The sequence below is a fragment of the Cyprinodon tularosa genome, unplaced genomic scaffold, assembly GCF_016077235.1.
Source record: "Cyprinodon tularosa strain WSP-4 unplaced genomic scaffold, ASM1607723v1 ctg1015, whole genome shotgun sequence".
NCBI classification, from domain to species: domain Eukaryota; kingdom Metazoa; phylum Chordata; class Actinopteri; order Cyprinodontiformes; family Cyprinodontidae; genus Cyprinodon; species Cyprinodon tularosa.
In genome coordinates, this window is record NW_024037800.1 from 190,001 (window position 1) to 213,897 (window position 23,897).

Here is a 23,897-nt window from a genome sequence, read left to right on the forward strand (position 1 = left end):
TGGATTCCCGGCTCAATGGACGCCATCATTATTGAGGTTCATTCTTGACCAAGAACGCTGCGCAGTAAACGCCTCGCTCATCAGCTAATGGGCTGATGCCTTACGGCGTCTTCTCCAGCTAGCCCTGCAGCGTCATGCTAGCAGCTAGCATGGCTGCCATGAGCTATACCTCATGGAGCTAAAGGCTAACCTTCACATGAATTCATTCATCGATTACCTCCAGCACTAGTTGAGGAACTCATGGTCTTCCTGTCGGGATTCTCATTAATGTGACGTTTCTCTCGGTCGCTTCATTAGAACCCAGTCAGGCCGCCATCTTTGAGTGTGAAGCTGGTTCTGGTGCCTAATCTGGGAGGGAGGGAGCTGCTCTCCTGATTACACTCATCTAACGGGGGTTCCATGGAGGCTGAAGCGAAATCAGGGAAAGCTTTCTGTTTCCATCAGGAACAATCTTGCATTTGTGATCTACAAATGGGACAACAGAGTGCTCTGAATAAATGTAAAAATGGCCTGCCATAGCCCACTTCATATAAACTGACATTAACTGGAGCAACAATCTCCTCCTTTGCAGCTGTAGCTCTGCTCTCTGACTTTTAAACACATTATCCTTGTTTTTTTAGTTTCCTCATTAAATCTCTAGTTCCAGAGGGTGAATTAGGCACTTCCTGTTGTCATGGTGACTCGTTGAATCGGTACTCCACTGATAATGGCTTTCCATGCTTGTTAGGAACGTGATTTACTCTGAGTGGATCTACTTTACTGAACTAATTCACAGCAGCTTTTAGGAAACTGAAAACTCCAAGTTGCAGACTTTAGGCTAGATCTGTGCTGCTGCCATCAACACCTTTGTTTCTAGATGTTGGAGCTTGACCTGTTTTCCAGTTTAGTCCTGTTTCTCTGACTGTGACTAACTGGATGTGCTCTCTTCATCCTCTGACATGGGAGCTGGCTCGGAGCTCGTCTGCCTGGCTGTGTGTTTCCTGGACGGGGCCGCCTGTGGAGCTGGTTGACAGTTGCCTTTTGTATCTATGCTTCTTTTTCTATGTCTGCTTCTGTCTCCTTGAACCCCAGTGGGCCTCAGCAGATGGCCGCTCACACTGAGCCTGGTTCTGCTGGAGGTTTCTTCCTGTTCAAAGGGAGTTTTTCCTCTCCACTGTCGCTACAAGCATGCTTAGTGTGAGGGATTGCTGAAGAGTCAATGAGTCGATGCAATCAGCTGGTTTTCCTTAGATAGAAAACTTTGAATCAATCTGACTGGATGATCTGGTTGATCTGGAAAGTGACCTGAGATGACATGATGTGAATTGGAGCTATAGAAATAAACTGAATAGAATAGATCAATTCAGAGTTAAGGATTAGAGTCTGACTTTGTGAAACGCAACCCTGGGAGTTTACTGACACGGTATTAATCTGTCTGTGCAGAATGTGATGTTCCTGGGAGATTTCCATGCCGGCTGCGCTTACGTCACTCGCAACGACAGGAAGAACATCCGACTCTTCACCAACACCAACTTCACGTGGTTGATAGGAGACCGAGAAGACACCACCGTCACCGAGCAGACCGACTGTGCATACGACAGGTTGGCGTTGCCTGCAGAGCTTCTCCAAATCAAAGTGAGCCCTCTAACCTGATGTTCTCCTTCCACCCCTGGTAGGATCGTGGTTTATGGAGAACCCTTCCTGATGGCAACAAGGCCACAGTCTGGACGAGTCTTCAATTTCGGCAAAGAGTTTAAGATCAATCGGAATATGGTGAGACTGCTGACCCAGGGAAGGAAACAAACACCTGGCGGCTCCTCAGGCAGACCCCCAGGAGGCTCTCCGGGCGGCTCCTCAGGCAGACCCCCGGGAGGCTCTCCGGGCGGATCCCCGGGAGGCTCCTCAGGCAGACCCCCGGGAGGCTCTCCGGGCGGACCCCCGGGAGGCTCCTCAGGCAGACCCCCGGGAGGCTCTCCGGGCGGACCCCCGGGAGGCTCCTCAGGCAGACCCCCGGGAGGCTCTCCGGGCGGATCCCCGGGAGGCTCCTCAGGCAGACCCCCGGGAGGCTCTCCGGGCGGATCCCCGGGAGGCTCCTCAGGCAGACCCCCGGGAGGCTCTCCGGGCGGATCCCCGGGAGGCTCCTCAGGCAGACCCCCGGGAGGCTCTCCGGGCGGATCCCCGGGAGGCTCCTCAGGCAGACCCCCGGGAGGCTCTCCGGGCGGATCCCCGGGAGGCTCCTCAGGCAGACCCCCGGGAGGCTCTCCGGGCGGATCCCCGGGAGGCTCCTCAGGCAGACCCCCGGGAGGCTCTCCGGGCAGACCCAGGTCTGTTTAGCTGACCAGCAGAGGGCGGCTTTCTGCACAAGTAGAGCCTGAATATGGGCCGTCCTCTGTCCATGATGGGCAGAGATCTAGCAGACAGAAGCTAACCCTGCTCTGAACAGAACCTGCCAGCTCTGGTCCTTGATGTTCTCTAAGCTGTGAGGCGGGAAGCCGGAGGATAAAGGACTCTCAGCTGCTCTCTGCTTACTTTTATTTTGGGCAAATTGAGAGCAAAGCTTTGAGGGCTTTATTGAAAGATGCTGTCAATCATCTGATAAACTGTTTAACTCTGGGTTCTGTTGCTTCTGTCTGCAGGTGCTGGCTGTTAGCGACCACTTTCCAGTGGAGGTGAGATTGAAAGGCTCCGCCTTCTTCCTTCAGGCCACGCCCCTGCTGATCCTCCTCGGTGTCTCTGCAGTGATCTAGTTCTTCGTTGCCACTCTGTGATCGTCTTCTCCTGGATTTTAATGAAGCAGTTTATTAATCTGTGATAATCTTTAGCAGATGTGATTAATGTACAGGAAGAATGTTTGGTTTTTAAATGTTCCAGTTTCTGGGTTTTATTTCCTCCTCTCAGCTGGAGAAATGTTTAAATAAGGAGATTAGTTATGATCTGTTGCTCAGCTTCTCTAATCTGATGACCTGCAGGAAACGCCTCCAGACTGGGAGAAGAACCTTTTTTACATGTTTTATGGTTTTAAATGAAAATGGTTGTTTTTATCTGATTCCAGGGTTATTTTCCATATTTGTTCTGTTTATTTTGCTGTAAATGTGTTCACATTGTGCAGAGTCTGATGAAAAATGGTTAGATGGCAGGAAACTGCAGAACTTGAATAAAATCTGTTTTTTTTCTGTTGAACTTTAAAGCTGCTGGTTGGGATGTATAACAAACCTGCACAGAGGTAACATTCAAGGCAAGCCAGTTTAAAAGGCTGCTAACAGTGGTTAGCGGGTTAGCAGAAGGACCCAAACTCTGGTTAAAAAAAGAAAAACATTTCTAGATAAGACTCGACCAGAAGCAGCAGGTGGATAGTAATCAGACTCTGAGTGAGTCTATAAGGCGGCAGCAGCGTGTGGACGAGCTCCTTGGTGGGAAACCAGGTTCTCCAGAGTTCTGTTCACAACCTGATTCAGGTGTGCTGGACCGAGGACACGGATGCAGGACAGCGGCTCCCGAGGACCATGTGACACGGATGGTGGGAAAATGTAAAGCTCCTATGCACCAGATTGGGACGTCCCTATGCTAACTGCACTGGTGCTAGGAAGCATGCTGGTTCCATGTGAACTTCCATCTGCACCTGGTCTGTGGGGGCCTGGGTCGGGGGGGGGGGGGGGGGCTGGGTCTGAACAGTTCATTACAGAAATTAGAAATAAATTTTGTTTCTCTGCTGTTTGAGTGAAATTGTCTTCTCTTTACTCTGATCTTGATTCATTTCTCCTTCCTTTGTCCTTGAACTCTCTTCTGCGGTTCTGTGTATCTTCTAGTTGTTGTACTTCTAACCTGCTTTCTCTCTCTCCTCCCGTCCTCCAGTTAACTGTGCTGCCTCCGCAGCTGCAGCACCTTTCTTCCCTGCTCTCCTCCATTCTGGGTTTCTTCTCTGCATTTTGAACAAAAAGCTGCTGCCAGGTGTGCGTAGCGCTGACACCTGTAGCACCTGAGAGGAGGTGGAATGAGCGGCCATTCTAACTCTGACACTATCAGCGGTGACCTGCTGCCATCATTTCCCTTCTAGGTTTCTAGAAACTCTCTGGATCTTGTTAACAAAGCCTCCAATAAAACTCATATGGGTGAGAAGAACATGATGGAATAACGGAAAATCAAGGAACAAAAACTGCGTTCCCCTTTAAGCTGTCCGTTATTATAGACTGCTCTCATCCAGAGAGCGTTCTTCCTCTAAGCAGCTTCCCTCCATCATAGATCTAGAGCTGGCAAAATGAGGAGAGGTCTCACTGTGCTCTCCAGGTGGCTGCATTTGGTTTTAGGATATAGATCAGAGTGAGACCTCCTTAAAGAAGTCTTCTTTAGCAGACGTGGCCTTCCTGAGGTTCCGGAAACGCGTCAGAGTGAGCCCTCCTGTGCATCGCCTGCTCTCTGCTTTAGGAAACGTGTCCTTCCTGAGCTCCGGTAGATGAAGGAGCCTCATTTCTCGGCCTCGGAACATCTCCAGCAGAACCTCTGAATAGACCCGTAATGGCAGAAGCGGAAGCCGCGCTGAACGCCTCGGACTCTAACGGGACCGAAGCGGTGAACGCCTCGGCTAAGTTCGTGGCCACTCCGGAGGGGACGGCGCTGGCCTACGGCAGCCTGGTGCTCATGGCCCTGCTGCCCATCTTCTTCGGAGCCCTGCGCTCCGTCACCTGCTCCAAGTCCAAGGTAAACACAACCCGTTAGCCGATGCTAACCGGTTAGCATCCCAGCTAACGGCGCTGGTGCAGATGAAGGTTCAGCTGTGAGCGGGGGGTGGGTGGGCTGTAGGGACCAGGATGGACCGGCATCATGGGCTGTACAACTTTTCTCCCGTTAATGTAATCTCTGCTGCCAATGTTGAACAAGCTATGCCCTGGTGGCTCCACTGCTTTCCACTGTCTGCTTCCCTCTGTCTGCTTCCTGCTTCCCGCTGTCTGCTTCCCACTGTCTGCCTACGGCTGACTGCTTCCCGCTGACTTTTTCCTGCTTCCCACTGTCTGCTTCCTGCTAACTGCTTCCCACTGTCTGCTTCCTACTCACTGCTTCCTACTTCCCGCTGACTTTTTCCTGCTTCCCACTGTCTGCTTCCTGCTAACTGCTTCCCACTGTCTGCTTCCTACTCACTGCTTCCTACTTCCCGCTGACTTTTTCCTGCTTCCCACTGTCTGCTTCCTGCTAACTGCTTCCCACTGCCTGCTTCCTACTCACTGCTTCCTACTTCCCACTGACTTTTTCCTGCTTCCCACTGTCTGCTTCCTGCTAACTGCTTCCCGCTGTCTGCTTCCTACTGACTGCTTCCCGCTGTCTGCTTCCTACTGACTGCTGTCTGCTTTCTGCTGTCTTCTTCCCACTGTCTGCTTCTTGCTGTCTGCTTTCCACTTCCTGCTGACTGCTTCCCTCTGACTGCTTCCTACTGACTGCTTCCCGCTGTCTGCTTCCTGCTTCCCTCTGACTGCTTCCCACTGTCTGCTTCCCGCTGTCTGCTTCCCTCTGACTGCTTCCCGCTGTCTGCTTCCCACTGACTGCTTCCTGCTTCCCACTGTCTGCTTACCGCTGTCTTCTTCCCACTGTCTGCTTCTTGTTGTCTGCTTCCCACTTCCTGCTGACTGCTTCCCTCTGACTGCTTCCTACTGACTGCTTCCCGCTGTCTGCTTCCTGCTTCCCTCTGATTGCTTCCCACTGTCTGCTTCCCACTTCCCTCGCTGTCTGCTTCCTGCTTCCCTCTGACTGCTTCCCACTGTCTGCTTCCTGCTGTCTGCTTCCCTCTGAATGCTTCCTGCTGTCTGCTTCCCTCTGACTGCTTCCTATTGACTGCTTCCCGCTGTCTGCTTTCCTCTGTCTGTTTCCTGCTGTCTGCTTCCCGCTTTCTGCTTCCCACTGTCTGCTTCCCACTGTCTGCTTCCCGCTGTCTGCTTCCCACTGTCTGCTTCCCACTGTCTGCTTCCCACTGACTGCTTCCTGCTTACTACTGACTGCTTCCCACTGTCTGCTTCCCACTGTCTGCTTCCCGCTGTCTGCTTCCCACTGTCTGCTTCCCGCTGTCTGCTTCCCACTGTCTGCTTCCCGCTGTCTGCTTCCCACTGTCTGCTTCCCACTGACTGCTTCCTGCTTTCCTCTAACTGCTTCCTGCTTTCCTCTAACTGCTTCCTGCTTTCCTCTAACGGCTTCCTGCTTTCCTCTAACTGCTTCCTGCTTACTACTGACTGCTTTCCGCTGTCTGCTTCCCGCTGTCTGCTTCCCACTGTCTGCTTCCCACTGTCTGCTTCCCACTGACTGCTTCCTGCTTACTACTGACTGCTTCCCACTGTCTGCTTCCCACTGTCTGCTTCCCGCTGTCTGCTTCCCACTGTCTGCTTCCCGCTGTCTGCTTCCCGCTGTCTGCTTCCCACTGTCTGCTTCCCACTGACTGCTTCCTGCTTTCCTCTAACTGCTTCCTGCTTTCCTCTAACTGCTTCCTGCTTTCCTCTAACGGCTTCCTGCTTTCCTCTAACTGCTTCCTGCTTACTACTGACTGCTTTCCGCTGTCTGCTTCCTGCTGTCTGCTTCCCACTGACTGCTTCCTGCTTTCCTCTAACTGCTTCCTGCTTCCCACTGTCTGCTTCCCACTGACTGCTTCCTGCTTACTACTGACTGCTTCCCACTGTCTGCTTCCCACTGTCTGCTTCCCGCTGTCTGCTTCCCACTGTCTGCTTCCCGCTGTCTGCTTCCCACTGTCTGCTTCCCGCTGTCTGCTTCCCACTGTCTGCTTCCCACTGACTGCTTCCTGCTTTCCTCTAACTGCTTCCTGCTTTCCTCTAACTGCTTCCTGCTTTCCTCTAACGGCTTCCTGCTTTCCTCTAACTGCTTCCTGCTTACTACTGACTGCTTTCCGCTGTCTGCTTCCTGCTGTCTGCTTCCCACTGACTGCTTCCTGCTTTCCTCTAACTGCTTCCTGCTTACTACTGACTGCTTCCCGCTGCCCTTTCCCACCTTCTGCTTCCTGCTTCCCGCTGCCGCTTCCTACCTACTGCTTCCCTCTGACTGCCTCCAGCTCACTGCTTCCTGTTGTCTGCTTCCTGCTGTCCCCGTCTCCAGCCTGACCTGTCTCTCTCTCTCTCTCTCTCTGTCTGTCTGTCCTCTATCATCCGTCTGTCTCTGTAGGAGCTCGGAGAGAATTCCTACCATTCTGGCTTCAGAGTGAGTATTAGATCAAAGCCGCCCTGTTTTCTCACCACAAACAAACGTGGAATGTTTGGGTCCTCTGGGGATTTTCAACCACAGCGGGAGAGGCTGAGGCTTGGAGTCCAGATGTATAAAGCTAGAGCTGCACCGATTCCTCCCTGGGATCTGATGTCTGCAGCTCTGCTCCTCCAGAACCACCCATCCCTGTTCTGACCCGCCTCAGATGGTGCTGCTAATCACCTGAAGCTAACCCTAACCACACCAGCTGGACCTGAGGCCCATGACTGAACTAGGAGCACATCTCCAGGAGATGATCAAATTCTACCCACTTTATTTCTATAGCTCAACTTCATGACATGTCATCTCGGCTCTCTATAGATCCAGATCAATCAGATCCTCCAGTGAGAGATTCAAAGTTCTCTCTGAGGGAACCCAAATGATCACCAGGAGTTCTGGTTCTGCTCAGCTGGTTCTGTTGGACTGACCCACTGACTGAAGAAGCTGTTCTGTTGGTCCCAGAATCCCAGATTCAGTTCTGACTCGTTAAAGGGGTTTCAGTTTTTATACTTTAATAATCCCTCTCTGCATTTAACGCCTCCCCTCAGGGAGCAGTGGGCCGCCACTCCCCTCCTGTGTTCCAGGACCAGGTTCTACAGCCCGGTAACCTGTGAGCAGATGGTTCTGATGGAGAAGTGCTGTTCATTAGGCCCGGTTTGGGTCACCAGGGAGAGTAGAACCGTTCTGCTGTGTGGACCTTCTGCAGCAGAAGGGTTCCGGACCCACCAGAACAGAAAGTCAGCAGAACCGGTCTGGTCTGCTGCCCTCCTGGTTCTGACCCAGTGGCCTTCAGAGAGCATTCAGGTCCTCCTGGTCTCCAATTGGACCAAACCCTCTGGATGCTGAGCTGCTGTGTCGGTGCTGGTTCTGTGGGCGGGACCATCTCTAGGTCGGGTCCAGTTGTGGTTCCGTTCTTCATCCTGTCCGTGTTTCTTCCAGAATTCGGCTGATGCTCCAGAGACCATCACCAGTCGGGACGCGGCCCGGTTCCCCATCATCGCCAGCTGCACCCTGTTTGGACTCTACCTCTTCTTCAAGGTGAGTTTGGACCGGACCGGCTGGTTCTGTCCTAAGCGGTTCCGGCGTCCCTCACAGAGCATCCTCCGTCCCATAGGTCTTCTCTCAGGAGTACATCAACCTGCTGCTGTCCGTCTATTTCTTCGTCCTGGGCGTCCTGGCTCTGTCTCACACCATGAGGTAATACCGGTACCAGAACCGGCACCAGAACCGGCCTGGTGGCTGCTGTGGATCTAATGGGTTCTTTGTGTCTCAGCCCGGCCATGTCCAGAATCTTCCCGGCATCCTTCCCCAACAAGCAGTACCAGCTGCTCTTCACCCAGGGCTCTGGAGAGTCCAAAGAAGGTGAGTAGACCCGGTGGACAGAACCACCCAGCTAGCGGTTCTGCTAGCGGTCCACTAACCCATGATCTTTGAATCTTCAGCATTTTGTTGAATGTTTGGACCCGGCTGTCCTGTTCCGGTTCGAACCCTTTAACCGGGTCGCCTCCTCTTCTCTGCAGTCACACCAGAACTTTCACCGGGCTCAGTGAAAGTTCTGTTGTGACGGCGGTGTCGGCTGTGATGGACAGCAGAGCCGGCGGTCCGATGTCTGTCCACCACAGACGGAGTACCGGCTGCTTCCTGCTAGGGAACGTTTGCAGCTATCGGAACCATGACCCAGAGACACAGAACCCTGTGAAACTGTGCTGAGATCAGTCCCAGCCCGGTTACCAAGGTAACCGTTGAGTGTAAATGTTACGCCAAACTGAACCGGACCGACCCGACACTAGGAAGTGAGGGACCGTCCTAGCCTCGCTTAAACCACGCTACAACGGGCAAAGGAACCAAGCTGGGCGCGGCTAACTGATCCAGGATATAGGGTAGTGGGTGTGGGAATAGTTAGCATAGGTTCGCGGTCCTGGTTAACAGTCCTGGTTAGCGGGTCTAGTTAGCATAGGTTGGCGGTCCTGGTTAACAGTCCTGGTTAGCGGGTCTAGTTAGCATAGGTTGGCGGTCCTGGTTAACAGTCCTGGTTAGCGGGTCTAGTTAGCATAGGTTGGCGGTCCTGGTTAACAGTCCTGGTTAGCGGGTCTAGTTAGCATAGGTTGGCGGTCCTGGTTAGCAGTCATGATAAGCGGGTCCAATTAGCCTAGGTTGGCTGTCCTGGTTAGCAGTCCTGGTTAGTGTGTCTAGTTAGCATAGGTTGGCGGTCCTGGTTAGCAGTCCTGGTTAGCGGGTCTAGTTAGCATAGTTTGGTGGTCCTGGTTAGCAGTCCTGGTTGGCGGGTCTAGTTAGCATAGGTTGGCGGGTCTGGTTAGCAGTCCTGGTTAGCGGGTCCAATTAGCATAGGTTGGTGGGTCTGGTTAGCAGTCCTGGTTAGCGGGTCCAATTAGCATAGGTTGGTGGTCCTGGTTAGCAGTCCTGGTTAGCGGGTCCAATTAGCATAGGTTGGTGGGTCTGGTTAGCAGTCCTGGTTAGCGGGTCCAATTAGCATAGGTTGGCGGTCCTGGTTAGCAGTCCTGGTTAGTCGGTCTAGTTAGCATAGGTTAGCAGTCCTGGTTAGTCGGTCTAGTTAGCATAGGTTGGCGGTCCTGGTTAGCAGTCCTAGTTAGCGGGTCTAGTTAGCATAGGTTGGTGGTCCTGGTTAGCAGGCCTGGTTAGCGGGTCTAGTTAGCATAGGTTGGCGGTCCTGGTTAGCGGGTCTTGTTAGCATAGGTTGGTGGGTCTGGTTAGCATGTCTGCTTAGTGGCTCTAGTTGGCATAGGTTGGTGGTTCTGGTTAGCAGTCCTGGTTAGCGGGTCCAATTAGCATAGGTTGGCGGTCCTGATTAGCAGGCCTGGTTAGCGGGTCTAGTTACCATAGGTTGGCGGTCCTGGTTAGCAGTCCTGGTTAGCGGGTCTAGTTAGCATAGGTTGGTGGGTCTGGTTAGCATGTCTGCTTAGTGGGTCTAGTTGGCATAGGTTGGCGGTCCTGGTTAGCAGTCCTGGTTGGCAGTCCTAGTTAGCATAGGTTGGCGGTCCTGGTTAGCAGGCCTGGTTAGCGGGTCTAGTTACCATAGGTTGGCGGTCTTGGTTAGCAGTCCTGGTTAGCGGGTCTAGTTAGCATAGGTTGGTGGGTCTGGTTAGCATGTCTGCTTAGTGGCTCTAGTTGGCATAGGTTGGTGGTTCTGGTTAGCAGTCCTGGTTAGCGGGTCTAGTTACCATAGGTTGGCGGTCCTGGTTAGCAGTCCTGGTTAGCGGGTCTAGTAGCATAGGTTGGTGGGTCTGGTTAGCATGTCTGCTTAGTGGGTCTAGTTGGCATAGGTTGGTGGTCCTGGTTAGCAGTCCTGGTTAGCAGCCCTAGTTAGCATAGGTTGGTGGTCCTGGTTAGCAGTCCTTGGTTAGCAGTCCTAGTTAGCATAGGTTGGTGGGTCAGAGCTTGATGCTGAGACGGTTCCAATGTCCGTCCTTCCTGCTGAAAGACTTTGCTAGCCTTGGTAACCATAGCAACGTCACAGCTGATGGGAGTGTTAGCATTGACTTTATTGATTTGATCAGTTTTAAAGGGTCCGGCCTGGAGGAGCTCCATCCGTCAGCTGGATGCTGAGGAAACATCCCGATCTTAGTCTTTCCAAAAAAACAAAGTTTAAAACAAAAACAATACAGCCGCCCAACAAAGAGGAGCGCAGAAGCTAAACGACCTCCTTTCCTCTGGGGTGGACCTGTTTAAAAAACAAAAAAAAGGCTTTGTTGAGCGGCTATATAAAACCTGGAACTCGATGCTATTTCTGACATTTTGAATTAAAAAATCTTCCTGGTTGGAAGAGAAACGTCTTCAAACTTAGAAACAAAGTCCAGCGGATTGATTTGAACTCTTTTAGAATGACTGAGAATCTTCACCAACATCCTGATCTGAGCTGCATGTGGATCTTCCAGCTCCTCATCCTGCCTGGAGTCAGACTAAATGATGACTGGGGGCCACAGAGAGCTGCCTTTCTGCTCTCATTGCATTGTTGGCGCCACGCCGCCCCCTGCTGGAGCCTCAGTGAATTACATCCGATTGAAGCTGCGTTCAGTGAAACGTTTCAGACGCTGCTTCAACTGTGAAGCTTTGCCTCCATGTTTTTTAATCTGGTGTAGTGGATCAGAAGGACGCTCTGGCTTCTCCAGTTTAAATTAAAGGTTTTCAAGTCGGAGCAAACTGCGCCTCCTAATGTCCCAAATGTCCGTCTGCCCTCAGAAATTGTGAATTATGAGTTCGACACCAAGAACCTGGTGTGTCTGGTGCTCAGCAGCGTGGTGGGGGTCTGGTACCTGCTCAAAAAGGTAAGCTGTGTTTGCATGTATCACACCCCGCCCCTTCTGCTCCCCGCCAATCACTGCTGAGTTCTCTGTGACATCACAGCACTGGATAGCCAATAACCTGTTTGGGCTGGCGTTCGCGCTGAACGGGGTGGAGCTGCTCCACCTGAACAACGTCAGCACTGGCTGCATCCTGCTGGGGGGGCTGTTTGTCTACGACGTGTTCTGGGTGAGTATCAGCATCACTTGGTCTGTCAGGGAGCCGCTTTCAAAATAAGAGTCTCCAGTCTTGGACATGAAAACGCTGACATGGACACGATAGCCGTCTGATGAGAAGCAGCACCATCAGTCCTCTAGTTTACTGAACGCCAGTGAACGCACCACAGTAGCTTCAAGATGGATTCACTAGAACGCCAGTTTAGACTCCTGTCCAAGTCCGTTCTGGACTAGAACCCAGGAAAGTCTGGACTTGGGGAGAACAGGAGAACGCAGAATAACTCTGCGTCAACTGGAACAGCAGCGTACTGATGACATCATCAAAGCTAGTCTGGAGCTGCATTTCACCTCCTGTTATTAATAGTCTCTAGATTATAATAAATGTTTATTTAGTGGAGGAATAATGATGAACCGTCTGATAAACATAGATCTACTGAAGCTTAAAGTATAAAGTTCTCACCTTAAATGATCTTAAAACGTGTTTTTATAGCTTTAGCTTAACTCTGAGCTCTGTGAGCGCTAACCTGGAAGCTGCTGCTGCCGCAGTGCATGCTGGGAACGTTTTCAGTCTGCAGAACGGACTGCTCTGATGCATTCTGGGTAAAGAGGGAGAGGTGAAAACAACATCTGCTGTTCTTATGAACTGAGACGGTGCTGAGCTGACGACGTTTCACGAGAACGTAGAAGTTGGCTCCTAGAAACCTGAAGCAGGCGGATGATCCGGTAGAATGTTCTGCTGAGGATCTGGTAGAATGTTCTGCTGAGGATCTGGTAGAATGTTCTGCTGAGGATCCGGTAGAATGTTCTGCTGATGATCTGGTAGAATGTTCTGCTGAGGATCTGGTAGAATGTTCTGCTGAGGATCTGGTAGAATGTTCTGCTGATGATCCGGTAGAATGTTCTGCTGAGGATCTGGTAGAATGTTCTGCTGAGGATCCGGTAGAATGTTCTGCTGAGGATCCGGTAGAATGTTCTGCTGAGGATCTGGTAGAATGTTCTGCTGATGATCCGGTAGAATGTTCTGCTGAGGATCTGGTAGAATGTTCTGCTGAGGATCTGGTAGAATGTTCTGCTGAGGATCCGGTAGAATGTTCTGCTGATGATCCGGTAGAATGTTCTGCTGATGATCCGGTAGAATGTTCTGCTGAGGATCCGGTAGAATGTTCTGCTGAGGATCTGGTAGAATGTTCTGCTGATGATCCGGTAGAATGTTCTGCTGAGGATCTGGTAGAATGTTCTGCTGAGGATCTGGTAGAATGTTCTGCTGAGGATCTGGTAGAATGTTCTGCTGAGGATCTGGTAGAATGTTCTGCTGAGGATCCGGTAGAATGTTCTGCTGAGGATCCGGTAGAATGTTCTGCTGAGGATCTGGTAGAATGTTCTGCTGAGGATCCGGTAGAATGTTCTGCTGAGGATCCGGTAGAATGTTCTGCTGAGGATCCGGTAGAATGTTCTGCTGAGGATCCGGTAGAATGTTCTGCTGATGATCCGGTAGAATGTTCTGCTGATGATCCGGTAGAATGTTCTGCTGAGGATCCGGTAGAATGTTCTGCTGAGGATCCGGTAGAATGTTCTGCTGAGGATCTGGTAGAATGTTCTGCTGAGGATCCGGTAGAATGTTCTGCTGAGGATCTGGTAGAATGTTCTGCTGAGGATCCGGTAGAATGTTCTGCTGAGGATCCGGTAGAATGTTCTGCTGAGGATCCGGTAGAATGTTCTGCTGAGGATCCGGTAGAATGTTCTGCTGAGGATCCGGTAGAATGTTCTGCTGAGGATCTGGTAGAATGTTCTGCTGAGGATCCGGTAGAATGTTCTGCTGATGATCTGGTAGAATGTTCTGCTGAGGATCCGGTAGAATGTTCTGCTGATGATCCGGTAGAATGTTCTGCTGATGATCCGGTAGAATGTTCTGCTGAGGATCCGGTAGAATGTTCTGCTGAGGATCCGGTAGAATGTTCTGCTGAGGATCCGGTAGAATGTTCTGCTGATGATCCGGTAGAATGTTCTGCTGATGATCCGGTAGAATGTTCTGCTGAGGATCCGGTAGAATGTTCTGCTGATGATCCGGTAGAATGTTCTGCTGAGGATCCGGTAGAATGTTCTGCTGAGGATCCGGAGAATGTTCTGCTGAGGATCCGGTAGAATGTTCTGCTGAGGATCCGGTAGAATGTTCTGCTGAGGATCCGGTAGAATGTTCTGCTGAGGATCCGGTAGAATGTTCTGCTGAGGATCCGGTAGAATGTTCTGCTGATGATCCGGTAGAATGTTCTGCTGAGGATCCGGTAGAATGTTCTGCTGAGGATCCGGTAGAATGTTCTGCTGAGGATCCGGTAGAATGTTCTGCTGAGGATCCGGTAGAATGTTCTGCTGAGGATCCGGTAGAATGTTCTGCTGATGATCCGGTAGAATGTTCTGCTGAGGATCCGGTAGAATGTTCTGCTGAGGATCTGGTAGAATGTTCTGCTGAGGATCCGGTAGAATGTTCTGCTGATGATCCGGTAGAATGTTCTGCTGATGATCCGGTAGAATGTTCTGCTGATGATCCGGTAGAATGTTCTGCTGAGGATCCGGTAGAATGTTCTGCTGAGGATCCGGTAGAATGTTCTGCTGAGGATCCGGTAGAATGTTCTGCTGAGGATCCGGTAGAATGTTCTGCTGAGGATCCGGTAGAATGTTCTGCTGAGGATCCGGTAGAATGTTCTGCTGATGATCCGGTAGAATGTTCTGCTGAGGATCCGGTAGAATGTTCTGCTGAGGATCTGGTAGAATGTTCTGCTGAGGATCTGGTAGAATGTTCTGCTGATGATCCGGTAGAATGTTCTGGAACCTGAAGTAGAAGCTGGTTTGAAACATGGTTCAGACGCTTCAGCTCAAAGTCTGAGCAGAATCAGGTTCTGCAGATGGAGTTTTTCTGACGTAGTGTCTCCGTCCCACCTGTCCCCTCTCCTCCAGGTGTTTGGGACCAACGTCATGGTAACGGTGGCCAAGTCATTCGAGGCACCAATCAAACGTAAGTGATGGTCCAGAGCTCCTCCTGCTCCCCCTGATGTCCTGATCCTGTCTGTCTTCGTCTCTCTATTTGTTTCCATCTGTGTCTCTGTCTTCATCTGCGTCTCTGTCTTTGTCTCTGTCTCCATCTGTGTCTCTGTCTTTATCTGCGCCTCTGTCTGCGTCTCTGTCTCTGTCTCCATCTGTGTCTCTGTCTTTATCTGTGTCTCTGTCTCCGTCTCCATCTGTGTCTCCGTCTCCATCTGTGTCTCTGTCTCCATCTGTGTCTCTGTCTTCATCTGCGTCTCTGTCTTTGTCTCTGTCTCCATCTGTGTCTCTGTCTTTATCTGCGTCTCTGTCTCCATCTGTGTCTCTGTCTCCATCTGTGTCTCTGTCTTTATCTGCGTCTCTGTCTCCATCTGTGTCTCTGTCTTTATCTGCGTCTCTGTCTCCGTCTCCATCTGTGTCTCCGTCTCCATCTGTGTCTCTGTCTCCATCTGTGTCTCTGTCTCCATCTGTGTCTCTGTCTCCATCTGTGTCTCCGTCTCCATCTGCGTCTCTGTCTCCATCTGTGTCTCTGTCTTTATCTGTGTCTCTGTCTCCGTCTCCATCTGTGTCTCCGTCTCCATCTGTGTCTCTGTCTCCATCTGTGTCTCTGTCTTCATCTGCGTCTCTGTCTTTGTCTCTGTCTCCATCTGTGTCTCTGTCTTTATCTGCGTCTCTGTCTCCATCTGTGTCTCTGTCTCCATCTGTGTCTCTGTCTTTATCTGCGTCTCTGTCTCCATCTGTGTCTCTGTCTCCATCTGCGTCTCTGTCTCCATCTGTGTCTCTGTCTTTATCTGCGTCTCTGTCTCCGTCTCCATCTGTGTCTCCGTCTCCATCTGTGTCTCTGTCTTTATCTGCGTCTCTGTCTCCATCTGTGTCTCTGTCTCCATCTGTGTCTCTGTCTTTATCTGCGTCTCTGTCTCCATCTGTGTCTCTGTCTCCATCTGTGTCTCTGTCTTTATCTGCGTCTCTGTCTCCATCTGTTTCTCTGTCTCCATCTGCGTCTCTGTCTCCATCTGTGTCTCTGTCTTTATCTGCGTCTCTGTCTCCGTCTCCATCTGTGTCTCCGTCTCCATCTGTGTCTCTGTCTTTATCTGCGTCTCTGTCTCCATCTGTGTCTCTGTCTTTATCTGTGTCTCTGTCTCCATCTGTGTCTCTGTCTTTATCTGCGTCTCTGTCTCCATCTGTGTCTCTGTCTTTATCTGCGTCTCTGTCTCCATCTGTGTCTCTGTCTTTATCTGCGTCTCTGTCTCCGTCTCCATCTGTGTCTCCGTCTCCATCTGTGTCTCTGTCTCCATCTGTGTCTCTGTCTTCATCTGCGTCTCTGTCTTTGTCTCTGTCTCCATCTGTGTCTCTGTCTCCATCTGTGTCTCTGTCTCCATCTGTGTCTCTGTCTTTATCTGCGTCTCTGTCTCCATCTGTGTCTCTGTCTTTATCTGCGTCTCTGTCTCCATCTGTGTCTCTGTCTTTATCTGCGTCTCTGTCTCCATCTGTGTCTCTGTCTCCATCTGTGTCTCTGTCTTTATCTGCGTCTCTGTCTCCATCTGTGTCTCTGTCTTTATCTGTGTCTCTGTCTCCGTCTCCATCTGTGTCTCCGTCTCCATCTGTGTCTCTGTCTCCATCTGTGTCTCTGTCTTCATCTGCGTCTCTGTCTTTGTCTCTGTCTCCATCTGCGTCTCTGTCTCCATCTGTGTCTCTGTCTCCATCTGTGTCTCTGTCTCCATCTGTGTCTCTGTCTCCATCTGTGTCTCTGTCTTTATCTGCGTCTCTGTCTCCATCTGTGTCTCTGTCTTTATCTGTGTCTCTGTCTCCGTCTCCATCTGTGTCTCTGTCTCCATCTGTGTCTCTGTCTCCATCTGTGTCTCTGTCTCCATCTGTGTCTCTGTCTCCATCTGTGTCTCTGTCTTTATCTGCGTCTCTGTCTCCATCTGTGTCTCTGTCTTTATCTGTGTCTCTGTCTCCGTCTCCATCTGTGTCTCCGTCTCCATCTGTGTCTCTGTCTCCATCTGTGTCTCCGTCTCCATCTGTGTCTCCGTCTCCATCTGTGTCTCCGTCTCCATCTGTGTCTCCGTCTCCATCTGTGTCTCTGTCTCCATCTGTGTCTCTGTCTGTGTCTCTGTCTTTATCTGCGTCTCTGTCTCCGTCTCCATCTGTGTCTCCGTCTCCATCTGTGTCTCTGTCTTTATCTGCGTCTCTGTCTCCATCTGTGTCTCTGTCTTTATCTGTGTCTCTGTCTCCATCTGTGTCTCTGTCTTCATCTGCGTCTCTGCCTTTGTCTCTGTCTCCATCTGTGTCTCTGTCTCCATCTGTGTCTCTGTCTCCATCTGTGTCTCTGTCTCCATCTGTGTCTCTGTCTTTATCTGCGTCTCTGTCTCCATCTGTGTCTCTGTCTTTATCTGCGTCTCTGTCTCCATCTGTGTCTCTGTCTTTATCTGCGTCTCTGTCTCCATCTGTGTCTCTGTCTTTATCTGTGTCTCTGTCTCCATCTGTGTCTCCCTCTCCATCTGTGTCTCTGTCTCCATCTGTGTCTCCGTCTCCATCTGTGTCTCCGTCTCCATCTGTGTCTCTGTCTTTATCTGCGTCTCTGTCTCCATCTGTGTCTCTGTCTTTATCTGCGTCTCTGTCTCCGTCTCCATCTGTGTCTCCGTCTCCATCTGTGTCTCCGTCTCCATCTGTGTCTCTGTCTTTATCTGCGTCTCTGTCTCCATCTGTGTCTCTGTCTTTATCTGTGTCTCTGTCTCCATCTGTGTCTCTGTCTTCATCTGCGTCTCTGTCTTTGTCTCTGTCTCCATCTGTGTCTCTGTCTCCATCTGTGTCTCTGTCTCCATCTGTGTCTCTGTCTTTATCTGCGTCTCTGTCTCCATCTGTGTCTCTGTCTTTATCTGCGTCTCTGTCTCTGTCTCCATCTGTGTCTCCGTCTCCATCTGTGTCTCCGTCTCCATCTGTGTCTCTGTCTTTATCTGCGTCTCTGTCTCCATCTGTGTCTCTGTCTTTATCTGCGTCTCTGTCTCCGTCTCCATCTGTGTCTCTGTCTTTATCTGTGTCTCTGTCTTTATCTGCGTCTCTGTCTCCATCTGTGTCTCTGTCTTTATCTGCGTCTCTGTCTCCATCTGTGTCTCTGTCTTTATCTGCGTCTCTGTCTCCGTCTCCATCTGTGTCTCCGTCTCCATCTGTGTCTCTGTCTTTATCTGCGTCTCTGTCTCCATCTGTGTCTCTGTCTTTATCTGCGTCTCTGTCTCCGTCTCCATCTGTGTCTCTGTCTTTATCTGTGTCTCTGTCTTTATCTGCGTCTCTGTCTCCATCTGTGTCTCTGTCTTTATCTGTGTCTCTGTCTCCGTCTCCATCTGTGTCTCCGTCTCCATCTGTGTCTCTGTCTTCATCTGTGTCTCTGTCTCCATCTGTGTCTCTGTCTTTATCTGTGTCTCTGTCTCCATCTGTGTCTCTGTCTTCATCTGCGTCTCTGTCTGTGTCTCTGTCTCCCAGTGGTGTTCCCTCAGGACCTGCTGGAGAGAGGCCTGGAGGCCAGTAACTTCGCCATGCTGGGACTGGGAGACATCGTCATCCCAGGGATCTTCATCGCCCTGCTGCTGCGCTTCGACGTCAGGTACTGCTGCCGGTAAGTCCAGCAGCCTGTCCTGCTGATCCGTCCTCATGTCTCCGTCTGTGTGCAGCTTGAAGAAGAACAGCAGGACCTACTTCTACTCCAGCTTCCTGGCCTACATCTTCGGACTGGGCCTCACCATCTTCGTCATGCACACCTTCAAACACGCTCAGGTAGTTTGACCAGAACAAGGTTCTGATTCTAAGCCAGGAAACATCCAAAACCTCGGGTCCAGGTTCATGGTGCTGGTTGGACCGGCGCCACGGACCGCTGCGGGTCGGCGTGAAGCTCTGACCGTCTCTGTCTGTGTGTGTGTCTGCAGCCCGCTCTGCTGTACCTGGTTCCCGCGTGTGTCGGCTTTCCCGTCATTGTGGCGCTGGCCAAAGGAGAGCTGACGGAGATGTTCAGGTGAGTAACCATGACAACCAGCCTCATCATCTGTAAAACCTCAGTAAACAGTAACCCTGATCTGCATGTTCATCACCTTCCCTCTGGAGGGAAGAGGATAGAAATAAAACCCAGGATCTGCTTAGATAGACTTTTTTATTCTAGAATGTTTGGGCTCCAATAAAGCTGGAAGCTGAAGACGTCAATACAGAAAGTTTTAAGCCTAGCCTTAAAAGTAGACAGGATGTCTGCCTCACGGACTAAAACTGGTAGTTGGTTCCACAGGAGAGGAGCCTGAGAACTAAAAGATCTGCCTCCCATTCTACTTTTAGAAATTCTAGGAACCACTAGTAAACCTGCAGATTGAGAGCGAAGTGCTCTGTTAGGAACATAAGGAACAATCAGATCTCTGATATCAGATGGAGCTTGGCCATTTAAGGCTTTATATGTGAGAAGGAGGATTTTAAATTCTATTCTGGATTTAACAGGAAGCCAATGAAGAGAAGCCAGGATAGGAGAGATATGATCTCTCTTTTTCATTTTCATTAGAACTCTGGCTGCAGCATTTTGGATCAGCTGAAGGCTTTTAACTACAGTTTGTGGACTTCCTGATAGTAAAGAATTACAATAGTCCAGCCTTGAAGTAACAAATGCATGGACTAGTTTCTCAGCATCACCCCTGGACAGGAGATTGCTCATTTTTGCAATATTCCTCAGATGAAAGAAGGATATTCTAGAAACCTCTTTGATATGGGATTTAAATGACAGGTCCTGATCAAAAATAACACCAAGATTTTTTACTTTATTATCTGAAATCAGTTTAATCCCATCCAAATGAAGTGACTGACTAATCAGCTTCTTTTTCAGAGACTCTGGTCCAAAGACTATAACTTCTGTTTTGTCTGCATTCAGGAGCAGAAAGTTAAGAGTCATCCAGGTTTTTCTGTCTTCAGACATGCCTGTAATCTATGTAATGGGTTAGCTTCATCTGGATTTATAGACAGATATAGCTGGGTATCATCAGCATAACAGTGGAAATTAATCCCATGCTGTCTAATAACTCTACCAATCGGGAGCATGTATAAAGTAAAGAGAATTGGTCCTAGCACTGATCCCTGTGGTACTCCACAGGTAACCATGGCAACATGGGGAAGGGAACGTAAACAAACTGAAATCAGTTAAATAAATAGGAGAAAACCCTCCTTAAACAGAGGCTTTCAGCGATAGTTGATTCCTTCCCGCTCTCATAACCCTCCTCGCCATGCAGGAGGCCGAGACATCTCACCGACCCCCCCTTTCAGAGACATAGACCAGTCTACGGTATTGCAGGATAACAACTTTAAAGATCCCCCATTCCAAAGGGGGGGACCCGTTCATCCGTTTCTATTTGCATGTTTTCTAAACTAAAACCAGGCTTTGTTGGGCTGCTGGATAAAACCTGGAACTAAACGCTATTTCTGACATTTGGAATTAAAAATCTTCCTGGATGGAAGAGAAACGTCTTCAAACTTGGAAACAAAGTCCAGAGGATTGATTTTGAACTTTTTTTGAAGAAGTATTGGCACCTTTCACACCTGCAAATTGGATCAGCTGTTTTTCCACTGAACCCAGCACCCATGAAACGGCTCCACCTGCGGTCACCTGCAGGTGGCAGCACTGCTGAGGCCATAGCTCTAACTGACCAAGGCAGCGTCTGATGAAGAATCTCAGCAGGACTTTTTCCAGTTCTCACCTTGTATGTCCTGTGTGGGGGTAGATCTGGGTCACTGTGAATCTGGGGGGCGGGGGATCTGTGGATAAAGGAGAAAATAGTAATTATGTCATTAATTTAGAAAATTTAGTCTCACCTCGGACATCAGACGGCGTCATTAAGACATTGCTCCTACAACCGTCGGTTCCTCCAACTATTGGTTCCCTCCAACCATTAGTTCCTCCGTCATCTGTTCCCCCATCGTTGGGCTCCTCCACCCTTTCTTTTTTTTTTGGAGGCCAGGATCTGTTTTGAGGAATGAGGATCCTCTAGTTTGAGATGATGTTGTGGATCATCTGTTGAGACTGTGGGCCAGAGGTTCATGCAGATGTTTCAGTTGGGCGGAACCAGCAGAGGTCTGATCAGGTTTGGGCTCTGAAGTTCTGCTGGATGAACCCAGAACCATGGGGGGACCAGGAGGATGATGAGGCTCTGCAATCTGGAAGCTCATATTTTCAATCAAAGCTTTCTGGATCTGCCTCCATCGTTTCTCCTTCTCTGGCGTCTTCATTCCTTCCTTCCTTCTCTCCTGTCTCATTTACTTTCCTCACCTCAGCTTCAGATTGAATAAACTTTGAAGTTCAAGATGAAAATCTTACATCCTGCTTTCTTCTTCTCATCCTCCCTCTTCATTTCATCCTCTTCTGCCCACTTCTTTTCCTTTCTGCCCGTCGTCATAGCTACGAGTCTTCAGAGGAAGTCCTTCCTGCCTCTCCACGGATCACTTCCTTCCCGACCGTCAGCGGCTCTCCTGCCAGCCTGGCTTCATCCATGGAAACCTTGAAAACCGCCTCCTCCCTGCGTTTCCGTCGTCCTCAGCCTGACTCCATGTAGACCCCATCACCTGGGCAGGTAGAATGCCCGTCCTCCATCCGAGGGTCTCCAGTAGGAACCAAACCCAGGAGACCCATTACAAGCTCCTCTGCAGAACCAGAACCAACAGAACTGGGTTGTTAGAACATTGCGTATCTTGTGAAGATGAAGATGAATCCATCCAGATCGGCTGGTTCCATCCAGTCCCATAAGTGAACATAGTGGGAAGGTTCCAGTTTAACCCGCCTTCACCTCATAAATAAAGCAAGACGAACTGTTTGTTTGATCTTTACATGGAAAGTTAAGTTAAACGTTGGTCAGTCGTTGATTGGCGCGTTATAAACCCCGCCCCCTCTCTCTCCCTGCAGGTACGAGGAGTCTTCTGAGGAGGAGGAGCCTAAAGAGGAAAAAGGGTCATCAGGAGCTGAGAAGAAAAAGGACCAATAGGATCCATCGCTGCCATCCCCCAAATCCCCTCATTTTACTGAAGCCCCGCCCACTCATGCTGAAGGCGAGGCTTATGTTGCCAACGATTTTGTGTCCAGTCTCCATGGTTACGGTGCTGCCTGACTTCTCCTCGCCACGGCTGCAGCCATGAAAACAGGAGCTGCTGAGGGGCGGGACCAAATGCGTGGGCGGGGCTTGAACCTGGCCTGCTGGGATGGAGCAGGAAGCAGTAGACGGTGGTGGTTGGAGAGTCTCTGCTTCCTGGTTGATCTGCTTCTGTTGCTCGCTGTCATTCTTTCCGCTCAGCTTCACTTTGTTCCTGTAAAAATGTTTGAAATCAGTTCAGGTTTTTCTTTGTCGTCGCTTCAGCAGTGAGGGCGTCGGAGCCAGCGCCATGTTGGACAGGTCTGTTTTAGAGACGGGATTCAGTAGAACCGTCTCCTCTGGAACAGAACTTCAGCAGGACCAACAAACACCGTTCAGCTCCCAGTTCATCAGAACCTCCCCCTGTGATTGGTGGACAGACTGGAGGAGGAGGATCAGCCCGGCCAATCAGCAGCCAGGAGCTAAAGAGTGTCTGGTTCTGATGAAAGGGAGCATTTATTGTCCAGTTTCTCACAGTGTCAAATAAATTAAAACATTAAATTCTGGTCCTGATGGTCGGGTCCTGATGGATCCTGATGGTCGGGTCGTTTGGTGTCCATGGATCGGGTCGTTGATCTGCAGAGGAGCTCGGACAGTAACGGGTCGGTCCGTGGAGTAACAGGAAACCGAGGAAGAAGGATGGATTCCCTGGAACTACATTTCCCATGATGCCCAGCCACTGCTGAACAGACCCAGATGGTCCTAAAGTTCTGCCTGGGTCCGGTTCTGTTCAGAAACTAGCTGATGTTTCTCAAATGTTTTCTTTTTCTGCCCAAACTGTCTGTTTGCAATAAAGCTCTCGGTGGTTCCGTCTCATAACCGACCCGTTTGTTTGACTCTAGCTCCACATTCAGAACCATTCCAGAACTTCATGCGGGCCCAGGGTGAGTTCTGCTCAGTTACCCCAGTCTGCATGTTCTAGGCAGTCCAGTCTGGTTCTGGACTTTAACCGGATAGTTTTAGAACTGCTGCTAACACAGTTCTGGTCCTCTGGGCTCCTCGGTCCACAGGGCTGGTGCTGCCGCCATCTTTGAAACCGAAGCTTCAACTGTTGAAGAGGAGCAGAAGTTCTGGTCCTGTACTCGGTGGACCAGAACCAGCATGGAAACTGAATCCTCAGGTCCGCTGAGCTCAGGACTCGGTCTCCATGCGGGTTCAGGTCCATTTAGCTCAGGACTCGGTCTCCATGCGGGTTCAGGTCCGCTGAGCTCAGGACTCGGTCTCCATGCGGGTTCAGGTCCGCTGATCTCAGGACTCGGTCTCCATGCGGGTTCAGGTCCATTTAGCTCAGGACTCGGTCTCCATGCGGGTTCAGGTCCATTTAGCTCAGGACTCGGTCTCCATGCGGGTTCAGGTCCATTTAGCTCAGGACTCGGTCTCCATGCGGGTTCAGGTCCATTTAGCTCAGGACTCGGTCTCCATGCGGGTTCAGGTCCATTTAGCTCAGGACTCGGTCTCCATGCGGGTTCAGGTCCATTTAGCTCAGGACTCGGTCTCCATGCGGGTTCAGGTCCGCTGAGCTCAGGACTCGGTTTCCATGCGGGTTCAGGTCCGCTGAGCTCAGGACTCGGTTTCCATGCGGGTTCAGGTCCGTTGAGCTCAGGACTCGGTTTCCATGCGGGTTCAGGTCCGCTGAGCTCAGGACTCGGTTTCCATGGGGTTCAGGTCCATTTAGCTCAGGACTCGGTCTCCATGCGGGTTCAGGTCCGCTGAGCTCAGGCCTCGGTCTCCATGCGGGTTCAGGTCCATTTAGCTCAGGACTCGGTCTCCATGCGGGTTCAGGTCCGCTGATCTCAGGACTCGGTCTCCATGCGGATTCAGGTCCATTTAGCTCAGGACTCTGTCTCCATGCGGGTTCAGGTCCGCTGAGCTCAGGACTCGGTTTCCATGCGGGTTCAGGTCCATTTAGCTCAGGACTCGGTCTCCATGCGGGTTCAGGTCCGTTGAGCTCAGGACTCGGTTTCCATGCGGGTTCAGGTCCGTTGAGCTCAGGACTCGGTTTCCATGCGGGTTCAGGTCC

At 50.7% G+C, this 23,897-nt stretch overlaps 2 protein-coding genes across 5 annotated transcripts in view; both read left to right on the forward strand.

Annotated features, from left to right (window-relative positions):
* LOC119778965 (deoxyribonuclease gamma-like) overlaps positions 1-3,137 on the forward strand; it is a 35,477-nt gene extending 32,340 nt beyond the window's left edge. For both annotated transcript variants that reach the window (XM_038278431.1, XM_038278435.1), the window contains 3 exons: positions 1,423-1,580; positions 1,656-1,752; positions 2,616-3,137. In XM_038278431.1, the coding sequence (XP_038134359.1) occupies positions 1,423-1,580; positions 1,656-1,752; positions 2,616-2,726 (366 nt within the window). In that variant the 3' untranslated portion in view covers positions 2,727-3,137. The remainder of the gene's footprint in view (positions 1-1,422; positions 1,581-1,655; positions 1,753-2,615) is intronic.
* Positions 3,138-4,336: 1,199 nt separating this feature from the next.
* Positions 4,337-22,693, forward strand: hm13 (histocompatibility (minor) 13). 3 transcript variants are annotated; one of them, XM_038278404.1, is made up of 13 exons: positions 4,337-4,674; positions 7,129-7,164; positions 8,146-8,244; positions 8,321-8,403; positions 8,480-8,568; positions 11,425-11,510; positions 11,590-11,715; positions 14,655-14,712; positions 18,219-18,339; positions 18,407-18,509; positions 18,659-18,744; positions 21,154-21,325; positions 21,655-22,693. In XM_038278404.1, the coding sequence occupies exons 1-12, from the start codon at positions 4,492-4,494 to the stop codon at positions 21,305-21,307; spliced, it is 1,224 nt and encodes a 407-aa protein (XP_038134332.1). In that variant the 5' UTR covers positions 4,337-4,491; the 3' UTR covers positions 21,308-21,325; positions 21,655-22,693. The 3 variants fall into 3 exon arrangements, with proteins under 3 accessions (XP_038134332.1, XP_038134339.1, XP_038134347.1); XM_038278411.1 differs by lacking the exon at positions 7,129-7,164 and having other exon boundaries at positions 4,340-4,674; XM_038278419.1 differs by lacking the exon at positions 21,154-21,325 and having other exon boundaries at positions 4,342-4,674.
* Positions 22,694-23,897: the final 1,204 nt, after the last annotated feature.

Bases quoted from the DNA above. Each gene is read 5' to 3' on its own strand.
- hm13 (XM_038278404.1), top strand. From the start codon at position 4,492: ATGGCAGAAGCGGAAGCCGCGCTGAACGCCTCGGACTCTAACGGGACC. The intron at 4,675-7,128 runs GTAAACACAACC...CTGTCTCTGTAG, and splicing joins TCACCTGCTCCAAGTCCAAG to GAGCTCGGAGAGAATTCCTA. The intron at 7,165-8,145 runs GTGAGTATTAGA...TGTTTCTTCCAG, and splicing joins CCTACCATTCTGGCTTCAGA to AATTCGGCTGATGCTCCAGA.